At 59.4% G+C, this 22,684-nt stretch overlaps 1 protein-coding gene across 1 annotated transcript in view; it reads left to right on the forward strand.

Annotated features, from left to right (window-relative positions):
- Positions 1-1,223: 1,223 nt before the first annotated feature.
- NRBP2 (nuclear receptor binding protein 2) overlaps positions 1,224-22,684 on the forward strand; it is a gene marked incomplete at both ends in the record, with an annotated part of 29,719 nt that continues 8,258 nt past the window's right edge. The window contains 10 exons of the mRNA XM_079533626.1: positions 1,224-1,340; positions 18,285-18,407; positions 18,575-18,676; positions 19,061-19,150; positions 19,906-19,946; positions 20,021-20,115; positions 20,685-20,708; positions 20,947-21,030; positions 21,567-21,622; positions 21,975-22,070. Of these exons, the coding sequence (XP_079389752.1) occupies positions 1,224-1,340; positions 18,285-18,407; positions 18,575-18,676; positions 19,061-19,150; positions 19,906-19,946; positions 20,021-20,115; positions 20,685-20,708; positions 20,947-21,030; positions 21,567-21,622; positions 21,975-22,070 (828 nt within the window). The remainder of the gene's footprint in view (positions 1,341-18,284; positions 18,408-18,574; positions 18,677-19,060; positions 19,151-19,905; positions 19,947-20,020; positions 20,116-20,684; positions 20,709-20,946; positions 21,031-21,566; positions 21,623-21,974; positions 22,071-22,684) is intronic.

A 22,684-nucleotide genomic window follows, 5' to 3' on the forward strand; every position in this document is an offset into this window, starting at 1 on the left:
ACCACAGGACGGGGCTGGGCTGCGGCGAGGGAACATCTCCCAAAACAGCAACCAGGCAGCGGGGTGGAGCGAGCAGGGTGGGACAAATAATGAACGTGCTGAAAGGAACCAGAACGGCCAGAAAGAAAAGGAAAAACAGCAAACGAGCCAGGAACTGACAGAGGAATGAGCACAGCTGGGGAGTTCCTTGCTTAATGCAGCTGAATGGTTCCTGCTGCAGAGCGCGAGGCCCGGCGGGGGGTTGCAGCTCTGTGCCGGCTCTGCCCCCCAGCACAGCACTGATGGGGCAGGAAGGTCCTGAGCTCCACTCTGTGCCTGGTGTCAGCAGGGAGACCCCACTGAGAGGGGATGAGGAGGGGGAAGCGGTGGAGGTGGGGGCAAGGAGAGGGCTGGAAGGGATGGGGACGGCGTGCGGCATTGCTGCGGCTTGTGTCACGCACTGGGTATGAAGGCTTGGCCACGGAGCTCTGCTTGGGGCTCTGTTGGGTTTTTGTTGTTGTTCCTTTATTTTTTCTCCTTTCAATTTGGAAATGGATGGGGTGGAGACCCCATTCCTGTAGGTGCCAGAGGATGCGGATGGAGCCCTGGGCAGCCTGAGCCGGTGGGGAGCAGCCAACCCACGGCAGGGGTTGGAGCTCAGTGCTCTTCGAGGCCCCTTCCGACCCAACCGTTCTGCCTTTCTGTGCTTCTGTAAGTCCCAGCCCTGCCGCAGGCTGCACGGACACGGGGTGGGATGGAGGTCGGACATCCTCGAAGGGCAAACCGCAGCATTTGGCTTCATCAGACCGACGGCTGCAGCACACCGCAGGCACGCCTTTGGTACGGTCCCACCCCGCACCCCTATCTCCACATCGGAGAGAGATGGATTTGACTCCAGCTTGAGTACTGGGAAAAAGTTCCCGTCCAAAAGAGCGGTGATGCCACTGCACAGCTGCCCGGGGAGGGAAGGGAGGGGGAGTCCCCATCTCTGGGGGTGTTTCAGAACAGGGGAGATGCAGCCCTTGGGGACGCGGTCAGCGAGCACGGGGGGCTGGGCTGCGGTTGGATCTGGGAGATGGGTTCCAACCTCAGCGATTCCGAGGTTCCGAGCCCCGGGGCGGGCGCTGCGCGGGGCGGCCCCTCCTCTCCCCGCGGGGCGGTCCGGGGGCGGTCCGTGTGCGGCCTCGCGTCGGAGGGGGGGGACAGAGCCCGATCCGTCCAGCCCGGAGCGGAGCGGTGCGGGGATGGCGGTGCCGGAGCCCGACGCGCGTTTGGCGCAGGAGAAAGAGGAGGAGAGCGAGGAGGAGAGCGAGATCCTGGAGGAGAGCCCGTGCGGGCGGTGGCAGAAGCGCCGCGAGCAGGTGGGGGCCGGGAGCAGCCCCCCGGGTGCGGGCGGTGCCGCGGGATCCACCGGAGGGCGGTGCGGGAACGGCCCGCGGGGTGCGGGAAGGGGGGGGGAAGGCAGCGGGAGAGGTGCGGAGAGAGCGCGGTGAGGAGCGGGGCTCGGCGTGCCCCGGTGCGGTGAGCGCCGCGCGGTGGCTCCGGTGCGGGTCGTCCCGGTGCGGGCCGTCCCGGAGAGCGGCGCTCCGCGTCCCGTGGCGGCGGCAGCGCGGTGTGTTCGCGGGTGAATCGCGGAGGAGCACCGCTGTGGCCGCCGCCTCCGGTGCGGAGGATCCGGTCCGTCCTCTCCGGAGGGGCCCCGCACGGCGCTTACGCGGTGCCCGTCCGCGTCCCGCGGAGCTCGGGGTCGCTCTCGGACCTCTTTCCCCCAGCCGCGTCCCCCCGTACCCGTGCGATGTGCCCTGGAAACGGAGCCCGAATTCCCCCCCTGCCCCCATCGGGGCGCCCGGAGACGGCGCCGGAGCCGGGGTAAATCCTCGCCCCGGGCGGAGGTGGGACGGCGATGGCAGAAAAGGGCCCGGCCCACAGTAAACCCCTCTGTATGTCCTGCTAACAGCCCGGTGCGGCTCCCTGCGCTCTTGCCCTGCCTTTGAGCGCCCTTCGTTCAGAGTCAGACATCAGAGAACCGTGCGGGTTGGACGAGATCCCCAAATCCACCCTCCAACCCATCACCGCTGTGCCCATCAACCACGTCCCTAAACGGAAGCATCGACTTATTAAGGTTGGAGAAGGCTTCCAAGATCCCCAATCATGCCCGTCCCACCGTAGTCTCCGTGTCCCCATAGTCCCCATGTGCCACATCTCTACGCTTCTGGAACACCTCCAGGGATGGGGGACTCCATCACTTTCCTGTCCCGGCCCAATCTGTGCTGAGATGTGGGTCACCTTCCTGTGGTGGTGGTGCCACCAGCACCTGCCCATCCCGTGTCCCCCCCCTTCCCTGCAGCACCTCCGTGGATCACAATTCCATCCCTCTCCCCGCCTCCCCTGCTCACACTGGACTCACAGTGCCTTTGCCTGACGCAACATCCAGCATCCCACATCTGCACCCCCAGCTGGTCCCGCATCCTCCCAGACCAGCATCCAGCCCACAGCTCTTTTGGGATGGGTTCTGGAGGTGCCCACCACCATCACCTGAATGCTGCACCCAAATGGGTGCTGAGCTCCGGCTCCGGTGCTGCGTCACGGTGTCCCTCATCCCCCAGGGCTCACGGTGTGCAGTGGCTGCTGCAGATCCCAGGTCTCTGTGGGACAGCCTGAAGGGTGGGGAGAGCTGTTGGGAAAGCAGATTTTCAGTTGAAAACAACCCATGTTGTCCGTGTTCCTCCTTGCCCAAGGAGGCTGTGGATGCCCCAGCCCTGCAGGCATTGGAGGCCAGGCTGGATGTGGCTCTGGGCAGCCTGGGCTGCTGGTTGGCGACCTGCACACAGCAGGGGATTGGAACCGGTTGGCCATGCTGGGATTCTATCATGATTCTATGATTGTGGCGCCCCATGTGTCCCTGTGGCATTCTGTGTGATCCCTGTGGCACTCTGTGGATCCTTATGACACCCTGTGGATTCCTGTGGCACCCTATGGGTCCCTCTGGTACCCTATGGATCCTTATGGCACCCTATGGATCCATATAGCACTCTATGGATTCCTGTGGCACCCTATGGATCCATATAGCATCCTATGGGTCCTTATGGCACCCTGTGGATTCCTGTGGCACCCTATGGATTCATATAGCACCCTATAGATTCCTGTGGCACCCTGGATCCTTATGGCACCCTATGGATCCTTATGGCACCCTGTGGATTCCTGTGGCACCCTATGGATCCATATAGCACCCTATGGATCCTCATGGCACCCTATAGATTCCTGTGGCACCCTATGGATCCTTATGGCACCCTATGGATCCATATAGCACCCTATAGATTCCTGTGGCACCCTATGGATTCCTGTGGCACCCTATGGATCCTTATGGCACCCTGTGGATTCCTGAGGCACCCTATGGATCCTTACAGCACCCTATAGATTCCTGTGGCACCCTATGGATCCATATAGCACCCTATAGATTCCTGTGGCACCCTGTGGATCCTCATGGCACCCTATAGATTCCTGTGGCACCCTATGGATCCATATAGCACCCTATAGATTCCTGTGGCACCCTATGGATCCTTATGGCACCCTTTGGATTCCTGCGGCACCCTATGGATCCATATAGCACCCTATGGATCCTTATGGCACCCTGTGTATTCCTGTGGCACCCTATGGATCCATATAGCACCCTATGGATCCTTATGGCACCCTGTGTATTCCTGTGGCACCCTATGGATCCATATAGCACCCTATGAATCCTCATGGCACCCTATGGATCCCTATGGCACCCTATGGATCCTTATGGCACCCTGTGGATTCCTGAGGCACCCTATGGATCCATATAGCACCCTATGGGTCCTTATGGCACCCTATGGATCCTTATGGCACCCTGTGGATTCCTGAGGCACCCTATGGGTCCTTATGGCACCCTATGGATCCCTATGGCACCCTATGGATCCCTATGGCACCCTATGTGTTCTCTGGGCAGCCTGGTCTGGCCGTTGGTGTCCCTGCACACAGCAGGGGGCTGAAACTCAATTATCAGCACGGTCCTTTTCAACCCAGGCCATTCTAGGATTCGGTGATTCTGTGTGGATGCTGACCCAGTGGTGACACGTAATGATGTATATTTTAATGCCACGGGGGCCCTTTCAGGAGCAGTGCCGTGGGCCAGAACCGATCCCAGACTTTTGTCCCCATGTCCTCTGCTGCAGCACGTGGCAGAGCTGCAAACAACCGCGGCACCGTTGGCAGCACTGCCAGCAGAGCTGCATGGCAGCGTCGCCGAGACAACAAACGTGGGGGGAAGTTGAGTGTGAGACGTGGCTGCGTATTGCTGGTGCTTCGGTCGTGCTCCAGGAAGAAAACACGCCGATGTTTGTGGCTGCTGTTTCCTAATGCACACACAGCCCTTCTGTATCGCGAACATTCTGATTTCCACGAGCGCAACACGCCTCGCCGCCGCAGGGATTCCCTCTCGCTGCCCTGATGATTGGCTCTCGTTATTTATGCTCTTTCCTTTGCTTTTGCAGGACAGCCGTGGCCCTGCATGGGTCCTGCATTGCTGTTCTGGGTGCGTGGTGCTGCATGCTGGGTGTGCAGCGCTGTGCTGGCTGTGCAGTGATGTGCTGGGCGCACAGTGCTGTGCTGGTGCCATGCTGGGTGTGTAGAGGTGTGCTGGTGCTGTGCTGGTCTGTTCTGATGCCATGCTGGGTGCACAGTGCTGTGCTGGTGCCATGCTGGATGCACGGTGTTCTGTTGGGTGCACAGAGCTGTGCTGTGCTGGATGCGTGGCGCTGTGCTGGTGCTGTGCTGGTCTGTTCTGATGCCATGCTGGGTGTGCAGAGGTGTGCTGGTGCCGTGCTGGGTGCACGGTGTTTTGTTGGGTGCACAGAGGTGTGCTGTGCTGGATGTGTGGTGCTGTGTTGTGCTGCGCTGTGCTGGTGCTGTGCTGGTCTGTTCTGATGCTATTCTGGGTGCACAGTGCTGTGCTGGGTGTGCACTGCTGTGCTGGGTGCACAGTGCTGTGCTGTGCTGGTGCTGTGCTGTTCTGATGCCATGCTGGATGCACGGTGTTCTGTTGGGTGCACAGAGCTGTGCTGTGCTGGATGCGTGGCGCTGTGCTGGTGCTGTGCTGGTCTGTTCTGATGCCATGCTGGGTGTGCAGAGGTGTGCTGGTGCTGTGCTGGGTGCACGGTGCTTTGTTGGGTGCACAGAGGTGTGCTGTGCTGGATGTGTGGTGCTGTGCTGGTGCTGTGCTGGATGTGTGGTGCTGTGCTGCGCTGTGCTGGTGCTGTGCTGGTCTGTTCTGATGCTATGCTGGGTGCACAGTGCTGTGCTGGGTGTGCAGTGATGTGCTGGTGCTGTGCTGGTCTGTTCTGATGCTATGCTGGGTGCACAGTGCTGTGCTGGGTGTGCAGTGATGTGCTGGTGCTGTGCTGGTCTGTTCTGATGCTATGCTGGGTGCACAGTGCTGTGCTGGGTGTGCACTGCTGTGCTGGGTGCACAGTGCTGTGCTGGTGCCATGCTGGATGCACGGTGCTTTGTTGGGTGCACAGAGCTGCGCTGGGTGCTGGATGCATGGCGCTGTGCTGGTGCTGTGCTGGTCTGTTCTGATGACATGCTGGGTGTGCAGAGGTGTGCTGGTGCTGTGCTGGGTGCACGGTGTTTTGTTGGATGCAGAGAGGTGTGCTGTGTTGTGCTGCACTGTGCTGGTGCTGTGCTGGTCTGTTCTGATGCTATGCTGGGTGCACAGTGCTGTGCTGGGTGTGCACTGCTATGCTGGGTGCACAGTGCTGTGCTGTGCTGGTGCTGTGCTGTTCTGATGCTATGCTGGGTGCACAGAGCTGTGCTGTGCTGGATGCGTGGCGCTGTGCTGGTGCTGTGCTGGTCTGTTCTGATGCCATGCTGGCTGTGCAGAGGTGTGCTGGTGCTGTGCTGGATGCACGGTGCTTTGTTGGGTGCACAGAGGTGTGCTGTGCTGGATGTGTGGTGCTGTGTTGTGCTGCGCTGTGCTGGTGCTGTGCTGGTCTGTTCTGATGCTATTCTGGGTGCACAGTGCTGTGCTGGGTGTGCAGTGATGTGCTGGTGCTGTGCTGGGTGTGCACTGCTGTGCTGGGTGCACAGTGCTGTGCTGGTGCCGTGCTGGATGCACAGTGCTTTGTTGGGTGCACAGAGCTGTGCTGTGCTGGTCTGTTCTGATGCCATGCTGGGTGTGCAGAGGTGTGCTGGTGCTGTGCTGGGTGCACGGTGCTTTGTTGGGTGCACAGAGGTGTGCTGTGCTGGATGTGTGGTGCTGTGTTGTGCTGCGCTGTGCTGGTGCTGTGCTGGTCTGTTCTGATGCTATGCTGGGTGCACAGTGCTGTGCTGGGTGTGCAGTGATGTGCTGGTGCTGTGCTGGTCTGTTCTGATGCCATGCTGGGTGCACAGTGCTGTGCTGGTGCCATGCTGGATGCACGGTGCTTTGTTGGGTGCACAGAGCTGTGCTGTGCTGGATGCATGGCGCTGTGCTGTGCTGGTGCTGTGCTGGATGCACGGTGCTTTGTTGGGTGCACAGAGTTGTGCTGTGCTGGTGCTGTGCTGGTCTGTTCTGATGCCATGCTGGGTGCACAGTGCTGTGCTGGTGCCATGCTGGGTGTGCAGAAGTGTGCTGGTGCTGTTCTGGGTGCACGGTGCTTTGTTGGGTGCACAGAGGTGTGCTGTGCTGGATGTGTGGTGCTGTGTTGTGCTGCGCTGTGCTGGTGCTGTGCTGGTCTGTTCTGATGCTATGCTGGGTGCACAGTGCTGTGCTGGGTGTGCACTGCTATGCTGGGTGCACAGTGCTGTGCTGTGCTGGTGCTGTTCTGTGCTGGTGCTGTGCTGGATGCACGGTGCTTTGTTGGGTGCACAGAGTTGTGCTGTGCTGGATGCGTGGCGCTGTGCTGGTGCTGTGCTGGTCTGTTCTGATGCCATCCTGGGTGCACAGTGCTGTGCTGGTGCTGTTCTGGATGCACGGTGCTTTGTTGGGTGCACAGAGGTGTGCTGTGCTGGATGTGTTGTGCTGTGCTGTGCTGTGCTGGTGCTATGCTAGGTGCACAGTGCTGCGCTGGGTGCGCAGTGCTGCGCTGATGCTGTGCCATGTGCATGGTGCTACGTGCTCGGTGTGCTCTGCTGAGCTGGGTGCACGGTGCTGTGCATGGTGCTGGGTGCTGGGTACTGGTGTTATGTCCTGGGTGCACGGTGCTGTGCATGGTGCTGGGTGCTGCGTGTGCTGTGCTAGGTGCTGGATGCAGCGTGCTGGGTGGCTGTGCAGTGCTGTGCTGGGTGCTGGTGCTGGGCTGGTGCTGGGCTGGGTGCATAATGCCATGCTGGTGCTGTGCTGGATGCATGGTGCTGTGCTGGTTCTGTACTGGGTGCATGGTGCTGTGCTGGGTGCGTGGTGCTGTGCTGGTTCTGTGCTGGGTGCACGGTGCCATACTGATGCTCTGCTGAATGCATGGTGCTGTGCTGGTGTTGTGCTGGATTCATGGTACCATGCTGGTGCCGTGCTGGATGCATGGTGCTGTGCTGTGCTGGATCCGTGGTGCTGGATCCGTGGTGCTGGATGCGTGGTGCTGTGCTGTGCTGGATGTATGGTGCTGTGCTGGATGCATGGTGCTTTGCTGTGCTGGATGCATGGTGCTGGATGCATGGTGCTGGATGCATGGCGCTGTGCTGGATGCATGGTGCTGGATGCATGGTGCTGTGCTGTGCTGGATGCATGGTGCTGTGCTGTGCTGGATGCGTGGTGCTGGATGCATGGCGCTGGATGCATGGCGCTGTGCTGGATGCATGGTGCTGGATGCATGGTGCTGTGCTGTGCTGGATGCATGGTGCTGTGCTGTGCTGGATGCGTGGTGCTGGATGCATGGCGCTGGATGCATGGCGCTGTGCTGGATGCATGGTGCTGGATGCATGGTGCTGTGCTGTGCTGGATGCATGGTGCTGTGCTGTATGCGTGGTGCTGTATGCATGGCGCTGGATGCATGGCGCTGTGCTGGATGCATGGTGCTGGATGCATGGTGCTGTGCTGTACTGTGCTGGATGCATGGTGCTGTGCTGCGCTGTGCTGGATGTGTGGTGCTGGATGCATGGTGCTGTGCTGGATGCACGGTGCTGTGCTGGATGCACGGTGCTGTGCTGTGCTGGATGCACGGTGCTGTGCTGTGCTGGATGTGTGGTGCTGTGCTGGATGCCTGGTGCTGGATGCATGGTGCTGTGCTGTACTGTGCTGGATGCATGGTGCTGTGCTGTGCTGGATGCATGGCGCTGTGCTGGATGCATGGCGCTGTGCTGGATGCATGGCGCTGTGCTGTACTGTGCTGGATGCATGGTGCTGTGCTGGATGCATGGTGCTGTGCTGTGCTGGATGCACGGTGCCGTGCTGGTGCTGCTGTTGTGTCCAGCAGGGTAGGAGAGCCCTAGGCACCCACGCAGGGCTCTGCTGCTGTGGCGCGGATTCCAAGCGAGGAGTGCAGTGATGATGAACGCAGCACGCGGCGCCGCGGAGATGCACGCAGGGCTGCACTTTGTTGCGCCGCTCTGCAGCTGTGCGATCAGCAGTGAGTAACGTCACGGCTTCCTCTGCGTTCTCCTGTTGCATTTCGTTAAGGTGCACGTGAAGTTCTGGATGAGGAAGCGGAAGCATTTCAAGTGCTCTGCAACAGAGGTGGAGATGCAGCCGCGAACCCTTCCATGCCTTCGTGTCAGAGCAGCTCAGGTGGTGCCCCCTCACCTCCTCCCCCTCGCTGCTCTCACAGCAGCGCTGCTGTCGCAGACGTTTCCATTTCAGAAGAGTTTGTTTTCACCATCGCTTTGGTGACTGCTTTTACTGTTTTCCACCCCTCCTGAGCAGTCGGAGCAGCGGGGCCGGCAAAGCAGCGCTTTGTTTCTGCTGGAAGTTATGCAGGGCTTTGGCAAACTGATGCTGTGTTGCTCAAAATGAATGTTTTCGTATCCGCGTGGCTCTGCTTTTGCAAACACGTGTCCAATGGGAGGGGGCTGCTGCCCCTGGGGTATTTGCTGCTGCAGCTCTGCCCTGCATCTCCTCCTTTGGACACGTTGGTGCCCATCAGGAAAGGGTTAACGACTGCGTGGGCCCTGAACTCTGAGCTTTGGTTCACCTCTATGCCCGACGGGCGGGGAAAAAAAAGCAAAAGAAAGAGCAGTAGGAAGAGGAGAAATGCAAAAGCAGGTTTTAGGGAGAATGGAGTGAGAAATGTGCCAGGTGGGGAGGCTCAGCAGCGTTCCCAAAAACCCCAAAGTAAAACAGAAGGCAGGGAAACAACCCGACGTCTGCACGCAGGCTGCAGCTTCCCCATTTTTGAACGTTCCTGGAGGCTGCGGTGAGGCTCAGCAGCGCTGCGATGTGTGCTGCTGGAAAGCCTCCAGCTATTTAAGTTTTGCCACCGGAGCTATTTCTGACAGCCGTGCTGCTGCCAGCCCTGCTGGGAGGGAGGGCTCCGGGCTGCCGGGCTCTGCTTTGTTTTTGCACAACCGAGGAGCCTGAAGGACTTTGCTCCTTCTCCACACACCGTCTGTTTTCCTTCCCTCAGTTTTGGGGGGCGTTTGTTTGCAGTTTGTTGAGCTGCGGGGGTCCTGGCAGCCCGCTGAGCTCAGCCGGTTCTGTGGCAGCGCAGCTCTCCGTGCTCACATGGAGGCGTGGGCATCGCAGGGGCGATTTGCAGAGGGGGTTTGTTTGCAGGACGGCGCAGCTCACCGACGGGTGACCTTTGCTGGAAGGAGGCAGCGCAGCCTCTGCTCAGTTTGGCAGCAAAGCAAACGTTGAGCCGCTCTCGCCGTCCTCCTCCCACCCTTCCCAGTCTGTGTGGGTGATGCACAGAGGTGCTTCTGCTTTTGTTTCGGCTCTGCTTTCCGTGCAGCTTTCCCTGGGATCCCTCCATCCTCCCCAGCCACAGCAATCCCGCTCCGTGTTCTCGGTGCTGGGCAGGCACTGATATTGGCTGCCTGAGGTGGGTCTCCTTCCTCCTGCAGCAAGCACTGCTTGATTTCCATCCGTTTTCCCCACCAGAACGGCGTCAGTTTGCAGTTTGTGGCTGCGTGCTGCGCTCCTCGCTGCCCATCTGCTCCTGTCCTCACCGTGTCCCACATGCGCACAGCTGCTCCCTCTGTGCTCCTCGGCCCACATGCCAAGGAGGGCTGCTAAAATTACACTCCGTGTTCTGTCCCTTCCTGTTTTTGCCGAGCTCGTTTCTGCCCTTCCGCTTGTTTTTGCCTGCAGGTATTTTTGTGTGCAGTGGCCAAGCGTGTAGGAGCCTCTCGGGCTGCGCACCTCGCGTGCCCCTCATCTCCTTCCTTGTTTTGCTCCACTGCAACCAGGGAATACACACAGGGAGCTGCTGGGACAAAGGAGGTGCCCACAGCCATGTCACAAAATGGTGCAAAAACTGTTGGTTTGCTTTTCCATTCCACACGTTGGCACTGGGCAATAAGGATGTGAGAGGCGGTGCTGGAGCATTCCCCAGTGTGGGTATGCGGGGATCAGATGTGAGGTCGTGGTCCCCATGGCTCTGTGATCTGTAAGGACCCAGCCAACCCAACCATCCCATGGCTCTGTGATCTGTAAGGACCCTGCCAACCCAACCACCCCCTGGCTCTGTGATCTACAAGGACCCTGCCAACCCAACCATCCCATGGCTCTGTGATCTGTAAGGACCCTGCCAACCCAACCATCCCATGGCTCTGTGATCTGTAATGACCCTGCCAAGACAACCATCCCATGACTCTGTGACCTACAAGGACCCTGCCAACCCAACCACCCCCTGGCTCTGTGATCTACAAGGACCCTTCCAACCCAACCACCCCCTGGCTCTGTGATCTACAAGGACCCTGCCAACCCAACCACCCCCTGGCTCTGTGATCTACAAGGACCCTGCCAACCCAGCCACCTCCTGGCTCTGTGATCTGTAATGACCCTGCCAACCCAACCATCCCATGGCTCTGTGATCTGTAATGACCCTGCCAAGCCAACCACCCCATGACTCTGTGATCTGTAAGGACCCTGCCAACCCAACCACCCCATGGCTCTGTGATCTACAAGGACCCTGCCAACCGAACCACCCCCTGGCTCTGTGATCTGTAAGGACCCTGCCAACCCAACCATCCCATGGCTCTGTGATCTGTAATGACCCTGCCAAGACAACCACCCCATGACTCTGTGATCTGTAAGGACCCTGCCAACCCAACCATCCCATGGCTCTGTGATCTACAAGGACCCTTCCAACCCAACCACCCCATGGCTCTGTGATCTACAAGGACCCTGCCAACCCAACCACCCCCTGGCTCTGTGATCTACAAGGACCCTGCCAACCCAACCACCCCCTGGCTCTGTGATCTACAAGGACCCTTCCAACCCAACCACCCCCTGGCTCTGTGATCTACAAGGACCCTGCCAACCCAACCACCCCCTGGCTCTGTGATCTACAAGGACCCTTCCAACCCAACCACCCCCTGGCTCTGTGATCTACAAGGACCCTTCCAACCCAACCACCCCCTGGCTCTGTGATCTACAAGGACCCTTCCAACCCAACCACCCCCTGGCTCTGTGATCTACAAGGACCCTTCCAACCCAACCACCCCCTGGCTCTGTGATCTACAAGGACCCTTCCAACCCAACCACCCCCTGGCTCTGTGATCTACAAGGACCCTGCCAACCCAACCATCCCCTGGCTCTGTGATCTGTAAGGACCCTGCCATCCCAACCACCCCTGGCTCTGTGATCTGTAAGGACCCTGCCAACCCAACCATCCCATGGCTCTGTGATCTACAAGGACCCTTCCAACCCAACCATCCCACGGCTCTGTGATCAGTAACGACCCTTCCAACCCATCCATCCCATGGCTGTGTGATCTACAAGGACCCTGCCAACCCAACCATCCCCTGGCTCTGTGATCTACAAGGACCCTGCCAACCCAACCATCCCATGGCTCTGTGATCTACAAGGACCCTGCCAACCCAACCATCCCATGGCTCTGTGATCTGTAAGGACCCTGCCAACCCAACCACCCCATGGCTCTGTGATCTGTAATGACCCTGCCAACCCAACTATCCCATGGCTCTGTGATCTGTAAGGACCCTGCCAACCCAACCATCCCATGGCTCTGTGATCTGTAAGGATCCTGCCAACCCAACCACCCCATGGCTCTGTGATCTACAAGGACCCTGCCAACCCAACCACCCCCTGGCTCTGTGATCTGTAAGGACCCTGCCAACCCAACCACCCCATGGCTCTGTGATCTACAAGGACCCTGCCAACCCAACCATCCCATGGCTCTGTGATCTACAAGGACCCTGCCAACCCAACCATCCCATGGCTCTGTGATCTGTAAGGACCCTGCCATACCAACCATCCCATGGCTCTGTGATCTACAAGGACCCTGCCGACCCAACCATCCCATGGCTCTGTGATCTGTATGGACCCTGCCAACCCAACCATCCCATGGCTCTGTGATCTGTATGGACCCTGCCAACCCAACCATCCCATGGCTCTGTGATCTACAAGGATCCTGCCAACCCAACCACCCCATGGCTCTGTGATCTGTAAGGACCCTGCCAACCCAACCACCCCATGGCTTGTGATGAATCTATGATTCCTTTGCCCTTCAGGAGGAAGTCCTCTGCCCTGGTACCAACCAGGCATTGCCTTCAGCCCGCAGCGTTGTGCCTGGCTCTTATCTGAGCGGTGGAAAAATAGACTTCTGTGCCCGCTCAGCAGTGGAACAGAGGTCAGGGATCCCAGATTTGCTGCAGCAGGTGCAAGGCAAGAAGGAAGGCAGGCTTCAGCATGGAGAGAAAGGCACCTGGCCCCCACCTTTCCTGCGGTGGTAGAGCTGTGATGGTTGGACTGGGTGATCTCAGAGGCCTTTTCCAACCTGAATGATTCTGTGATTCTATGAGTGGGCTCGGTGTCGGGGTTGGATTTGGAGACCTTGCAAGGTCTCCAAACCTTCCAAGACCTTGGAAGTCTGCTCCAACTCTAATGATTCTATGATTCTTCTTCTGCCCGTGGTTCTGTCACCTCTCTCCTCTCTGAGGTCCACCTGTGCAGGACAGGCGTTGTTCACCCTAGCATTTCTCTCCATCGCAGCACGGCGTTGAGCTGCAGCAGCTCGCAGTGACTGCGCATGGCTCTCCTCCATCCTGGCTCAGCTAAGTCCTGCAGCTGGCAGCCTGTTCACCCTCTGCCCACCCGGCTCTGAACTTGTGCTGAGCGCTTGTTTTTGTGAGAGCGGGATCAAATGCTTCACTAGGATCAAAATATTTTCCATCTCATGTGTTCCCTTCACCTGCTCATTGTGTAACACGATCGTGCAGAGAAAACAGGTTTATCTGGCAGCTCAGATCCCTCGTCCTGCTGCTGCTCCGCGCTGTGGGCTCAGGCTGTTGCTCTGCTGCAAACCGCAGGTAGCAGAGGGTGGATGTCAGCCATCAGCTGCTGTCACCTGCTGCCAGCTGAGGTCCCACGGCAGCTGAGCACGTCGCAACCTGGGGCAGGGGAGGCTCGGGGTAGACCTCACCGCTGTCTCCCACCCTCTGAAATGAGGTTGGAGCCAGGAGGGGATCGGCCCCTGCTCCCAGGGAACAGCGATAGGGTGAGAGCTGACGGCCTCGCATCGCACGAGGGAGGGTCAGCTCGGATGTTAGGAACAGTTTCTCCCTGGAAAGAGTGGTGATGCAGTGGCACAGGCTGCCTGGGGAAGTGGGGCAGTCACCGACCCTGCAGGTGTTCCGGCACTGTGTGCATGTGGCACTGAAGGAGGTGGGCACGGTGGGTTGGGTTGGATCTGGGGATCTTGGAGGTCTTCTCCAGCTGCGCTCCGCATGCAGCCAATGCTCTCTGTCACCCACAGCCCTCAGTGAGCAGCACAGCTGTCCGTGTGGCTTCAGCCCTCTGAGCTCCTTTTCCTTTTTACTTGGATGGAAGCATCATTCCCGTGTTGCAGCATTTCCCCCCACCGCAGGACGCAGCTCTGCGTCCCTGCATGCGCTGCTCGGAGGGCGCAGGCACTGCACTGAGGTGTCCCTGTGCAGCTCTGTGCCATCCGTAGCTCCAACAAAGTCTCTAAAGACCCACGTGCAGATTTTGCTTTTGCCTGCTCTAATGAGATCCCAGAGCAGAGGAGCGGGTTGTGATTTGCTCTGCTCTCCCGGGCACAGCATTCCCTGCTCAGCCCCAGAAATCCCAACAGGGAGCCACGTGGGCTTTGCCCGCTGTGAGCATCGCCGCCTCTGTGCCCTGCACGTCCCCAGCTGGGCTTCTGCTCCATGCCACGGGGTTGGGACCTGTGGCACAGCAGATGCCCGTGGCCACCGAATAACTGAGGCATCGGCACCGCTGCTGGTGAGTTTTGTTCTGCCCAGGGAGCCCAGGATGCTGACGTGACCCCGTGCTGCTCAAGCTGAGCGCTGAGGCTTTGCCCTGCTCAGTTGCCTTGGAGACAAAGCAGCAAAGCCGTGCCAAATTTTGGAAGTGCTTTGGGTGAAGCTCCTGCAGGCAGGAGGCGGCCTTCCCTCCCCCCTTCCCCCCCCCTGGGTTGGTGCTGTTCTAAGTGCACACAGGAGGCCAGATCTGGATGGGAAAGGGATTTAGGGGAGCTGGTGAGGGCCAGCTGACCCTGTGCCCACGGGGCCAAGAAGGCCGACGGCATCCGGGGTTGTATCAGAACCAGGGAGCCTCAGTGCTCAGCACTGGTGAGAGTGCATGGGCAGAGAATAGCAATACAGCTGGAGAAGGGAGCAGACAACGCAACAAGGGGAGCAGGGGAAGGAGCTGGGGCTGCCTGGGCTGCACAAGAAGAGGCTGAGGGCAGACCCCATCTGCAGGGACGTGAAGGGAGGTTGCGGCGAAGAGGGTCGGTCTCTTTTGCGGGTAATGATGGATGTGAGGAAGCGGCCTCAAGTGGCAGCGGGGAGATTTGGGTTGGATCAGCATCTCTGCAACACAGAGGGGCAGCCGGGTGCTGCTGTGAGCATCCCCAGCCCCCCCTGATAGAACCGCTGCTCCCCCACGGCCCCGGCGCTCCATCACCAAACCTTTTTCTGTCTGCAGTTTCAGCCTCCGTAATGTGAGAAGCACAAAAGGAGCCATTTATTGTAAGATGCAATCTGATCCGTCGTAAGCTCCACTCACCCGTCCCCATGGTCTCCCCACGCAGCCTCAGCTCCTGCCAGGGCCTTTCTGGAAGCAACCCGAGCACAGAATTTCCCAGTCCGGTGCAGGAGGAGCTTTGCCTCACAGAACTGATGGGAGAGAGCCCTGAGAGGCGCAGGGTGAGATGGCAGCAGTGGCTGTGGCCGCTGCTTTTGCCCTTTGTGATCACAGACAGCATTTATTTAGTGGTGCAGCTGGGAGCTCCATGCGTGGGGCTGCTGCTCAGGGTGAGTTCTGTGTCCTTCGGCACACAGCGGCTGCTCGCTGGTGTCAGCTTGGGGTTTTTCTCAGGACCATGAGATGTTTTTCCATTGGTGATTTTTGAGGTGGGCAGAAGAGCAGCTTCAGTGGACACTGAAGGAAGCATAGGGGCTTCCCTCAGCCCTCCCTCCAGCACTCATGCAATTGTAGGTCATAGAATGGATTGGTTGGAAGGGACTTTAAAGATCACCCAGAGGGCGGTGAGGCACTGGCACAGGTTGCCCAAGGAGGCTGTGGATGCCCCATCCCTGCAGGCATTGGAGGCCAGGCTGGATGTGGCTCTGGGCAGCCTGGGCTGCTGGTTGGCGACCTGCACACAGCAGGGGGTTGGAACCAGGTGAGCGTTGTGCTCCTGTGCAACCCAGGCCGTTCTATAATGAGATCACAAAACTGTGTAATGGGATGTGTTGGAAAAGTCCTTAAGGATCACAGAACCGTGGACTGGTTGGGCTGGAAAGGACCCTCAGCCCCTGTGTGCCCCCCCGCTCCGCTGCCCATCCACAGCCCTGAGCCCCTCCAGGAATGGGGCATCCACACTTCTCGAGGCAGCAGAGCTGAGGCCTCATCACCTCTGGGGAAACGATTTCCCCTTCATATCCGACCCAAATCTCTCCTCCTTCACCTTAAAGCCACCCCCTTGTCCTGTCCCCACAGCTGACGGCGTGGAGCCCTGGCAGGCTGAGCCCATGCAGGCTGAGCCCGGGCCAGCTGGCTCCATTGCTGAGCTCTGTGCGAGGCACGCGGAGCCTGCAAGCGGGAGGGAACAAGTAATAGAAGCTCTTTGTGCCCAGGCAGCAGGAACTGGGCCACGGGCGCCCATCTGTTCCCTGCCAATGAGCCGGGGTGCCGCACACCCCCCCAGCGCTGTGCCCACGAGCCGCCCCGTGCCACAGCGTCCGAGCCCCGAGCAGCAGCAGAACAATCCTGCATTCATCCGCACGCCGGCAGCTCCGCGCCGTGCCGGAAGAGGCGGGGGGTCAAATCCACCAGGAGGGGGATGCGGGGGCTGATGGTGTGCAGGGATGCTCTGCTCCTGGGAGGGGGGGAGAACCCCCCTCACGGAATCGTAGATGCTTCGAGTTGGAAGGGAGCTGTAGGATCCGTGTGGTCCGACTGCTCTGCACTGAACACGGACGTCTTCTGATGCAGCCCGGGGTACGGCTGGCTCTCTGGGCTGCGAGGGCACAGTGCTGCCTCAAGCCGGGGGTGTTGGTTGATGCTCGGCTGAACATGAGCCGACAGTGTGCTCAGGTGGCCAAGAGGGCCAACGGCATCCTGGCCTGCATCAGAAATAGTGTGGCCAGCAGAAGCAGGGAGGTGAGCATCCCCCTATACTCAGCACTGGTGAGGCCGCATCTCGAGTATTGTGTTCAGTTTTGGGCCCCTCACTACAGGAAAGATGTTGAGATCCTGGAGCGTGTGCAGAGAAGGGCAACAAAACTGGTGAGGGGTCTGGAGCACAAACCTTACGAGGAGCGGCTGAGGGAGCTGGGAATGTTTAGTCTGGAGAAGAGGAGGCTCAGGGGAGACCTCATTGCACTGTACAACCTCCTGAAGGGAGGTTGTGGTGAAGAGGGATTTGGCCTCTTCTCCCAGGCAACGAGCAGGACACGGGGCAATGGCCGCAAGTTGTATCAGAGGAGGTTCAGGTTGGACATAAGGAAGAACTTCTTCTCTCAGAGAGTAGTCAGGCACTGGAATGGCTGCACAGGGAGGTGGTGGAGTCACCGTCCCTGGCAGTGTTCAAGACGCGTCTGGATGAGGAGCTGCGTGCTGTGGTTTAGTACTAGTGGTGGCAATGGTGATGAGGAGACGGTTGGACTGGATGATCTTATAGGTCGTTTCCAACCTTGTGATTCTTGTGATTCTTGTGAGCCCAGCTGCCAACCACCAGCACCCCAAATCCTTTTCGGCAGGGCCGTGCTCTGCCCTTCCATCTGCCAGCTCACACTGATAGCGGGGTTGCTGTGACCCAGGTGCTGACCTCACACTTGGATTTATTGAGCCTCCCTGGGTTCCTGTGGGCCTCCAGCCCACCCCGGTCCCTCTGGATGCCATTCCTTCCTTCTGTTGGGTCGGCCGCACCCCACAGCTTGGTGTCACCCACACAGTTGCTGAGAGTGCACTCCATCCCACCGCTGATGTCGCTGATGATGATGCTGGATGCAGTTTGCAGCCTGGCAGAGTTGCTGTGTGTGGGGTCACAGCTCAGGGGATGGGAGCTCATCAGATGTACCCCTGGTTGTGGTGTGGCCGCAGTCACCCTGAGATCATGGAATCACAGAAACCCTAGAATGGCCTGGGGTGCACAGGAGCACAGTGCTTATCTGGCTCCAACCCCTGCTGTGTGCAGGTCGCCAACCAGCAGCCCAGGCTGCCCAGAGCCACATCCAGCCTGGCCTCGGATGCCTGCAGGGATGGGGCATCCACAGCCTCCTTGATGTTGATGAGGCCTTTGGTTAGTCTGGACCTTCCAGTCTGCCTTGTCCACTGTGTCTGCAGCCATCAGCTGAGAGCGTGGGACGTTCCCCGATGTCTGCTGGGATGCGGGGTCCGCATGGGGTGTGAATTGGAGCTGGGTGGCTCTCACGGTGACATCCTGCTGTGCTGGGAGCTGCTCCCAATGTCTGGCTTTGCTCTGTGCCCTCGTGTCCCAGGGACCTGAGCCCCCAGGAATGGGAGTCCTGAGGGCCGGGCAGGGCAGGCAGTGGGCTGGGTGCTCCCCGTGTCCCAGCTTGAGCGTCCTGTGGACGGGGATCGTGGAACAGGAGATCTGTGCACATCCATGTAGTGCTGGGTGTGAGTCTGTCCGTGGGGTGGGAGCTGCGGGCAGGGCGCACTCATGGACGGCCTCACAGATTCTTGTGCCTTGCAGGTGAACCAGGGCAACATGCCGGGCATCCAGAGCACCTTCCTCGCCATGGATACGGAGGAAGGCGTGGAGGTGGTGTGGAATGAGCTGCTCTTCACTGACAAGAAGGCCTTCAAAGCACACGAGGTAATCACCCCTGGTGGTGAGGAATGTGCCCACGGCTCCCTGTGTCTTCTGTACTCCAAAAGCAGCTTTTCCCCGACCTGGAGCCGCTCCCCACCTTCCTGTGCTCTCTGTGATGTCCTGCCGTGCCCCCAGAGCTGCCATCTCAGCTGTCTTTTCTCTGCATACAGGAGAAGATCAAGACCATGTTTGAGCAGCTGGTGCTGGTGGACCACCCCAACATCGTGAAGCTCCATAAATACTGGCTGGATGTGAAGGACTCGAAGGCACGGGTAGGGGATGCGGGGGTCGGATGCCAGGCTTGGAGGGATGGCGGTGGGATCCCGGGGTCCTCTGCTCACCCTGCTCCCAGGATTCCTCTTCTTCAGGTTGGAAATGAGGAGAAATTTCTTCTCTGAAACCGACCAGGCATTGGCATGGGCTGCCCGGGAGGAGTCTCCATCCCTGGAGGTTTCCAGAAGCGTGGAGATGTGGCACTCCAGGGCATAGTTTAGTGGGCAGGGTGGGGAAGGGTTGGCAGTCAGACTCGATGATCTTGGAGGTCTTTTCCAACCTTAACGATTCTGTGATTCCCCCAGGATACGTAGCAGGACGCTCAGCCTCACGCGGTGCAGCACGTGAGCTGGGCAGCAACCGACACCTCTGTCCCCCCTCAGGTCATTTTCATCACAGAATATGTGTCTTCGGGGAGCCTGAAACAGTTCCTGAAGAAAACCAAGAAAAACCACAAGGCCATGAATGCCAGGGTAGGGTCCCTAGGAGCGCATCCACGGGAGGGAGCAGCTCTGTGCCTGCTGGGAGGGGTCTCAGGTCTCTTAGAAAGCAGTGATGGGATGAGAGGCGGTGGCCTCCCATTGCTCCGAGGGATGTTCAGGTTGGATATTAGGAACAGTTTCTTTCCAGAAGGGTCAGGCGTTGGTACAGCTGCCCAGGGAAGCGGGGGAGTCATCTTCCCCCAGAGGTGTTCAGGAGCCATGGAGATGCCCTCTTGGGGACATGGTCAAGGTGGGGATGGGTTGAGATTGGACTACACGATCTTGGGGGACTCCAACCTCCATGACTCTATGATCCCCTGGTCGCTTCCTGCATCACCCAGCTGTGATTCTGGGATCTGTGCTGGACTCTATTGCTCTCCCCCAAGTCTGAGCTCACTGCCACAGCAGTGCAGCTGTAGAATTGGGATTCACTGTTGGCACAAACCGTGTGCACGGACCCCATGAGCACGGCGAGCTTTTGCCCCTCTGCGGTGCGTGTGTCCACACTGCCATGGCTTTTGGTGCCCTGCAGAGCTGCATCTGCCACTGAGGATCGCAGCACTGAGGTTCTCAGCTTTGATGGTGTTTGCTGAACCAGGGCTGGAAAGGAGGCTGCGACGGCTGGGACAGCGCGTGGCTCATCCTCGAGCTGTGGTCCCTGCAGGGCAGCGGGGGGGCCGGGTTCCCAGCTGCGGGGCGATAGGGGGGTCCTATATTGTCTCACACAGCTCTGCTCTCTGCCGTAGGCCTGGAAGCGCTGGTGCACGCAGATCCTGTCCGCTCTCAGGTAAGTTCTCTGCCTCGCCGTCCCGCCGCGGGCTGCGTTGGGCAGCGTGCTCAGGGCAGCTCTGTGCCCCTCAGCTTCCTCCACTCCTGTGAGCCCCCCATCATCCACGGCAACCTCACCAGTGATACCATCTTCATCCAGCACAACGGGCTCATCAAGATCGGCTCCGGTAGGACGCGACCCTGAAGCTCTGGGACTGGGAATGGGGTGGGGAGGGGTAAGAGCGGAGAGTCCCCTGATGGATTACTGAGCATCACACGTGTGCAGTGCCCCCTGTAGCAGAGAACGAACTGGGGATGCTGACTATGAGCCAGCAGCGTGCCCAGGTGGCCAAGGAGGCCGATGGCATCCCGGCTTGTGCCAGGAACAGTGCAGCCAGCAGAGCGGGAGGTGCTCATCCCTCTGTACTCAGCTGTGCTGAGGCTGCACCTCGGTGCTGTGCTCAGTGTTGGGTCCCCACTGCAGTCTAAAACGCTGGGTCAGAAATTGGCACAGCTGCCCTGGGAAGTGCTGGGGTCACCATCCCTGCAGGCGTTACAGAGCCATGGAGATGTGGCACTCGGGGACGTGCTCAGTGGGCATGGTGGGGATGGGGCGGGGTTGGACTCGATGATCTTAGTGGTTCGTCCAACCTTAATGATTCTACGGCTCTGAGGTGTGGTGTGACCTTGTCTTCTGTTTGTGTCCCCTGCTCTACATTTCTCACTTGTCTCCTTTGGCATCGGCGCTGACCGGCAGTGTGGCACCGGGTGTTTGCCAACGGTGAGTGTCCCTCTGCTCCCCCTCCAGCACATCCATCTCATCACCGGGTGGGTTTTGTCCCCATTGGGCACCGAGGAGCGGTCCTGGGGCTGCAGGCAGGAGGGGGAACCGCCGTTGCGGTGGCATCTCCTGGGGGAGTGGGTCCACACTGCTGTGTGCACAGGCAGGGACACGCTCCAAAGTCCCATCTGTGCTCACTGCAGTGCCGTGCCTCAGATTATTTCTCATCCCCCTGCAGCCCTTCCAGACGACCTGCGGAGCCCCATTCGGATCGAGAGGGAAGAGCTGCGCAATTTGCATTTCTTTCCCCCTGAATACGGCCGTGAGTGGGGCTCAGTTTGGGGAGGAGGCTGTGGGAGGGCTGTGGTTCAGTGTTTGGCCGCTGCGGGTTTGTAGTTTGGTGCCTTTAGAACTAAAGCTCTCAGCCAAAAGATCTTGTGACTGTAGGTGAAATGAGGCACTGATCAGTGCGGAGCTGTGGGGAATAGCTGTGCCCACAGGGAGAATATGGCAATGGGCTGAGGGTTGGATGTTGGTGATTCAGAACAAGGTCTCAGCACGACCTCAGATCGCTGTTCTGGCTCAGAAGCGCTCAGCAGCATGTCAAGCGTTGCAGTGAGTGGGAAAGAGGAGCGCGGAGCCTTTGTGCCTTGTGCACACACAGCATGAGCCCTGTCTCGGGTCTTCTGAGTTAATTGGAAAGGTTTGTGTAGAGCTCTGGGCGGCGGGATAGGGAAGCAGGCACAGATAGAAGTGTGTGGGGAGAGGGGTCCGTAGGTGGGGACGTCAGCTGCTCCCGGTGAGGGGGGAGAAATCCCACCACAACTGGGCTGATGGGCTCCTGGTTTGGTTCTGCAGAGAAGGCCGACGGGACAGCCGTGGACATCTTCTCCTTTGGGATGTGCGCACTGGAGGTACGGGGCTGGGCTGCTGCAGAGCCTGGGAACCTGCGGGATCCCCACTTGTGGGGCAGGGTTGTGCCTCGTGGGGCCCGCTGGCTGCCCGGGAGCTCCCCACACCTGGCTGTGGGTCTCTGATGGAGGTGGAGGCTCAGCTGGGCTCAGCAGAGCATCCACCGCTGCTTTGGCTCAGCTGTGGCACCCCCAGGGAGGAGGAGCACATGGGACAGGGACATTCAGTGCTGCTGTGAGGGGGCTGTGGGGCTGTTGGTGTCACCTGTGCAGCAGTGGGGTAGAGAAATGGGCCCCGAGGACTTGAGCCAGGGCTTGGCTGCCTGCAGACACAGCTGCGCTCCTCCTTCCCCAGATGGCAGTGCTGGAGATCCAGACCAACGGTGACACGCGGGTCTCGGAGGAGGCCATCATGCGGGCACGGCATTCTCTGGATGACCCCAACATGAGGGTGAGTACGGGCAGCCGAGCTGTGGGACGGAGCCACCGGGACACAGCCGGACCCACATGGTTCAGGTGGCCCTGGAGCAGCCTCCTGGGAGCATGGGCAGCAGTCTGGCAGGCTGAAGGGCACCTTCGTGCTCGGCTGGTCATGATGAGATTTTGTCCCCACGGCTGGTCATGATGAGATCTTGTCCCCACGGCTGGTCATAATGAGATCTTGTCCCCACGTTGTCCCACTGGGAACAGCAGTGAGGCTGGGTGCCAGATCCCAGTAGGTGCACATGCAGACACGTGTGCATGCTCTGTAGAGAAGGACCTGGGGGTTCCGGTGGCCAGCAGGCTGACTGTGAGCCAGCAGTGTGCCCTGATTGCCAAAAAGACAGCAGATCCTGGGGTGCATTGCACAGAGCATGGCCAGCAGGGCAGGGAGGTTCTCCCCACTCTGCTCTGCTCTGGGGGGGCACTGCTGGAGCGCTGCACCCAATGTGAGGCTCCCAGTTCAGGGCTGACTGGGAACTGCTGGGAGAGCCCAGCAAAGGGTGCAGAGACGGGAAGGGGTTGGAACATCTCCTGATGGGGAGTGTGAGAGCCCTGGGGCTGTGCACCTGGGGGAGAGGAGGC

The sequence above is a fragment of the Tetrao urogallus genome (assembly GCF_951394365.1).
Source record: "Tetrao urogallus genome assembly, chromosome: 3".
NCBI classification, from domain to species: domain Eukaryota; kingdom Metazoa; phylum Chordata; class Aves; order Galliformes; family Phasianidae; genus Tetrao; species Tetrao urogallus.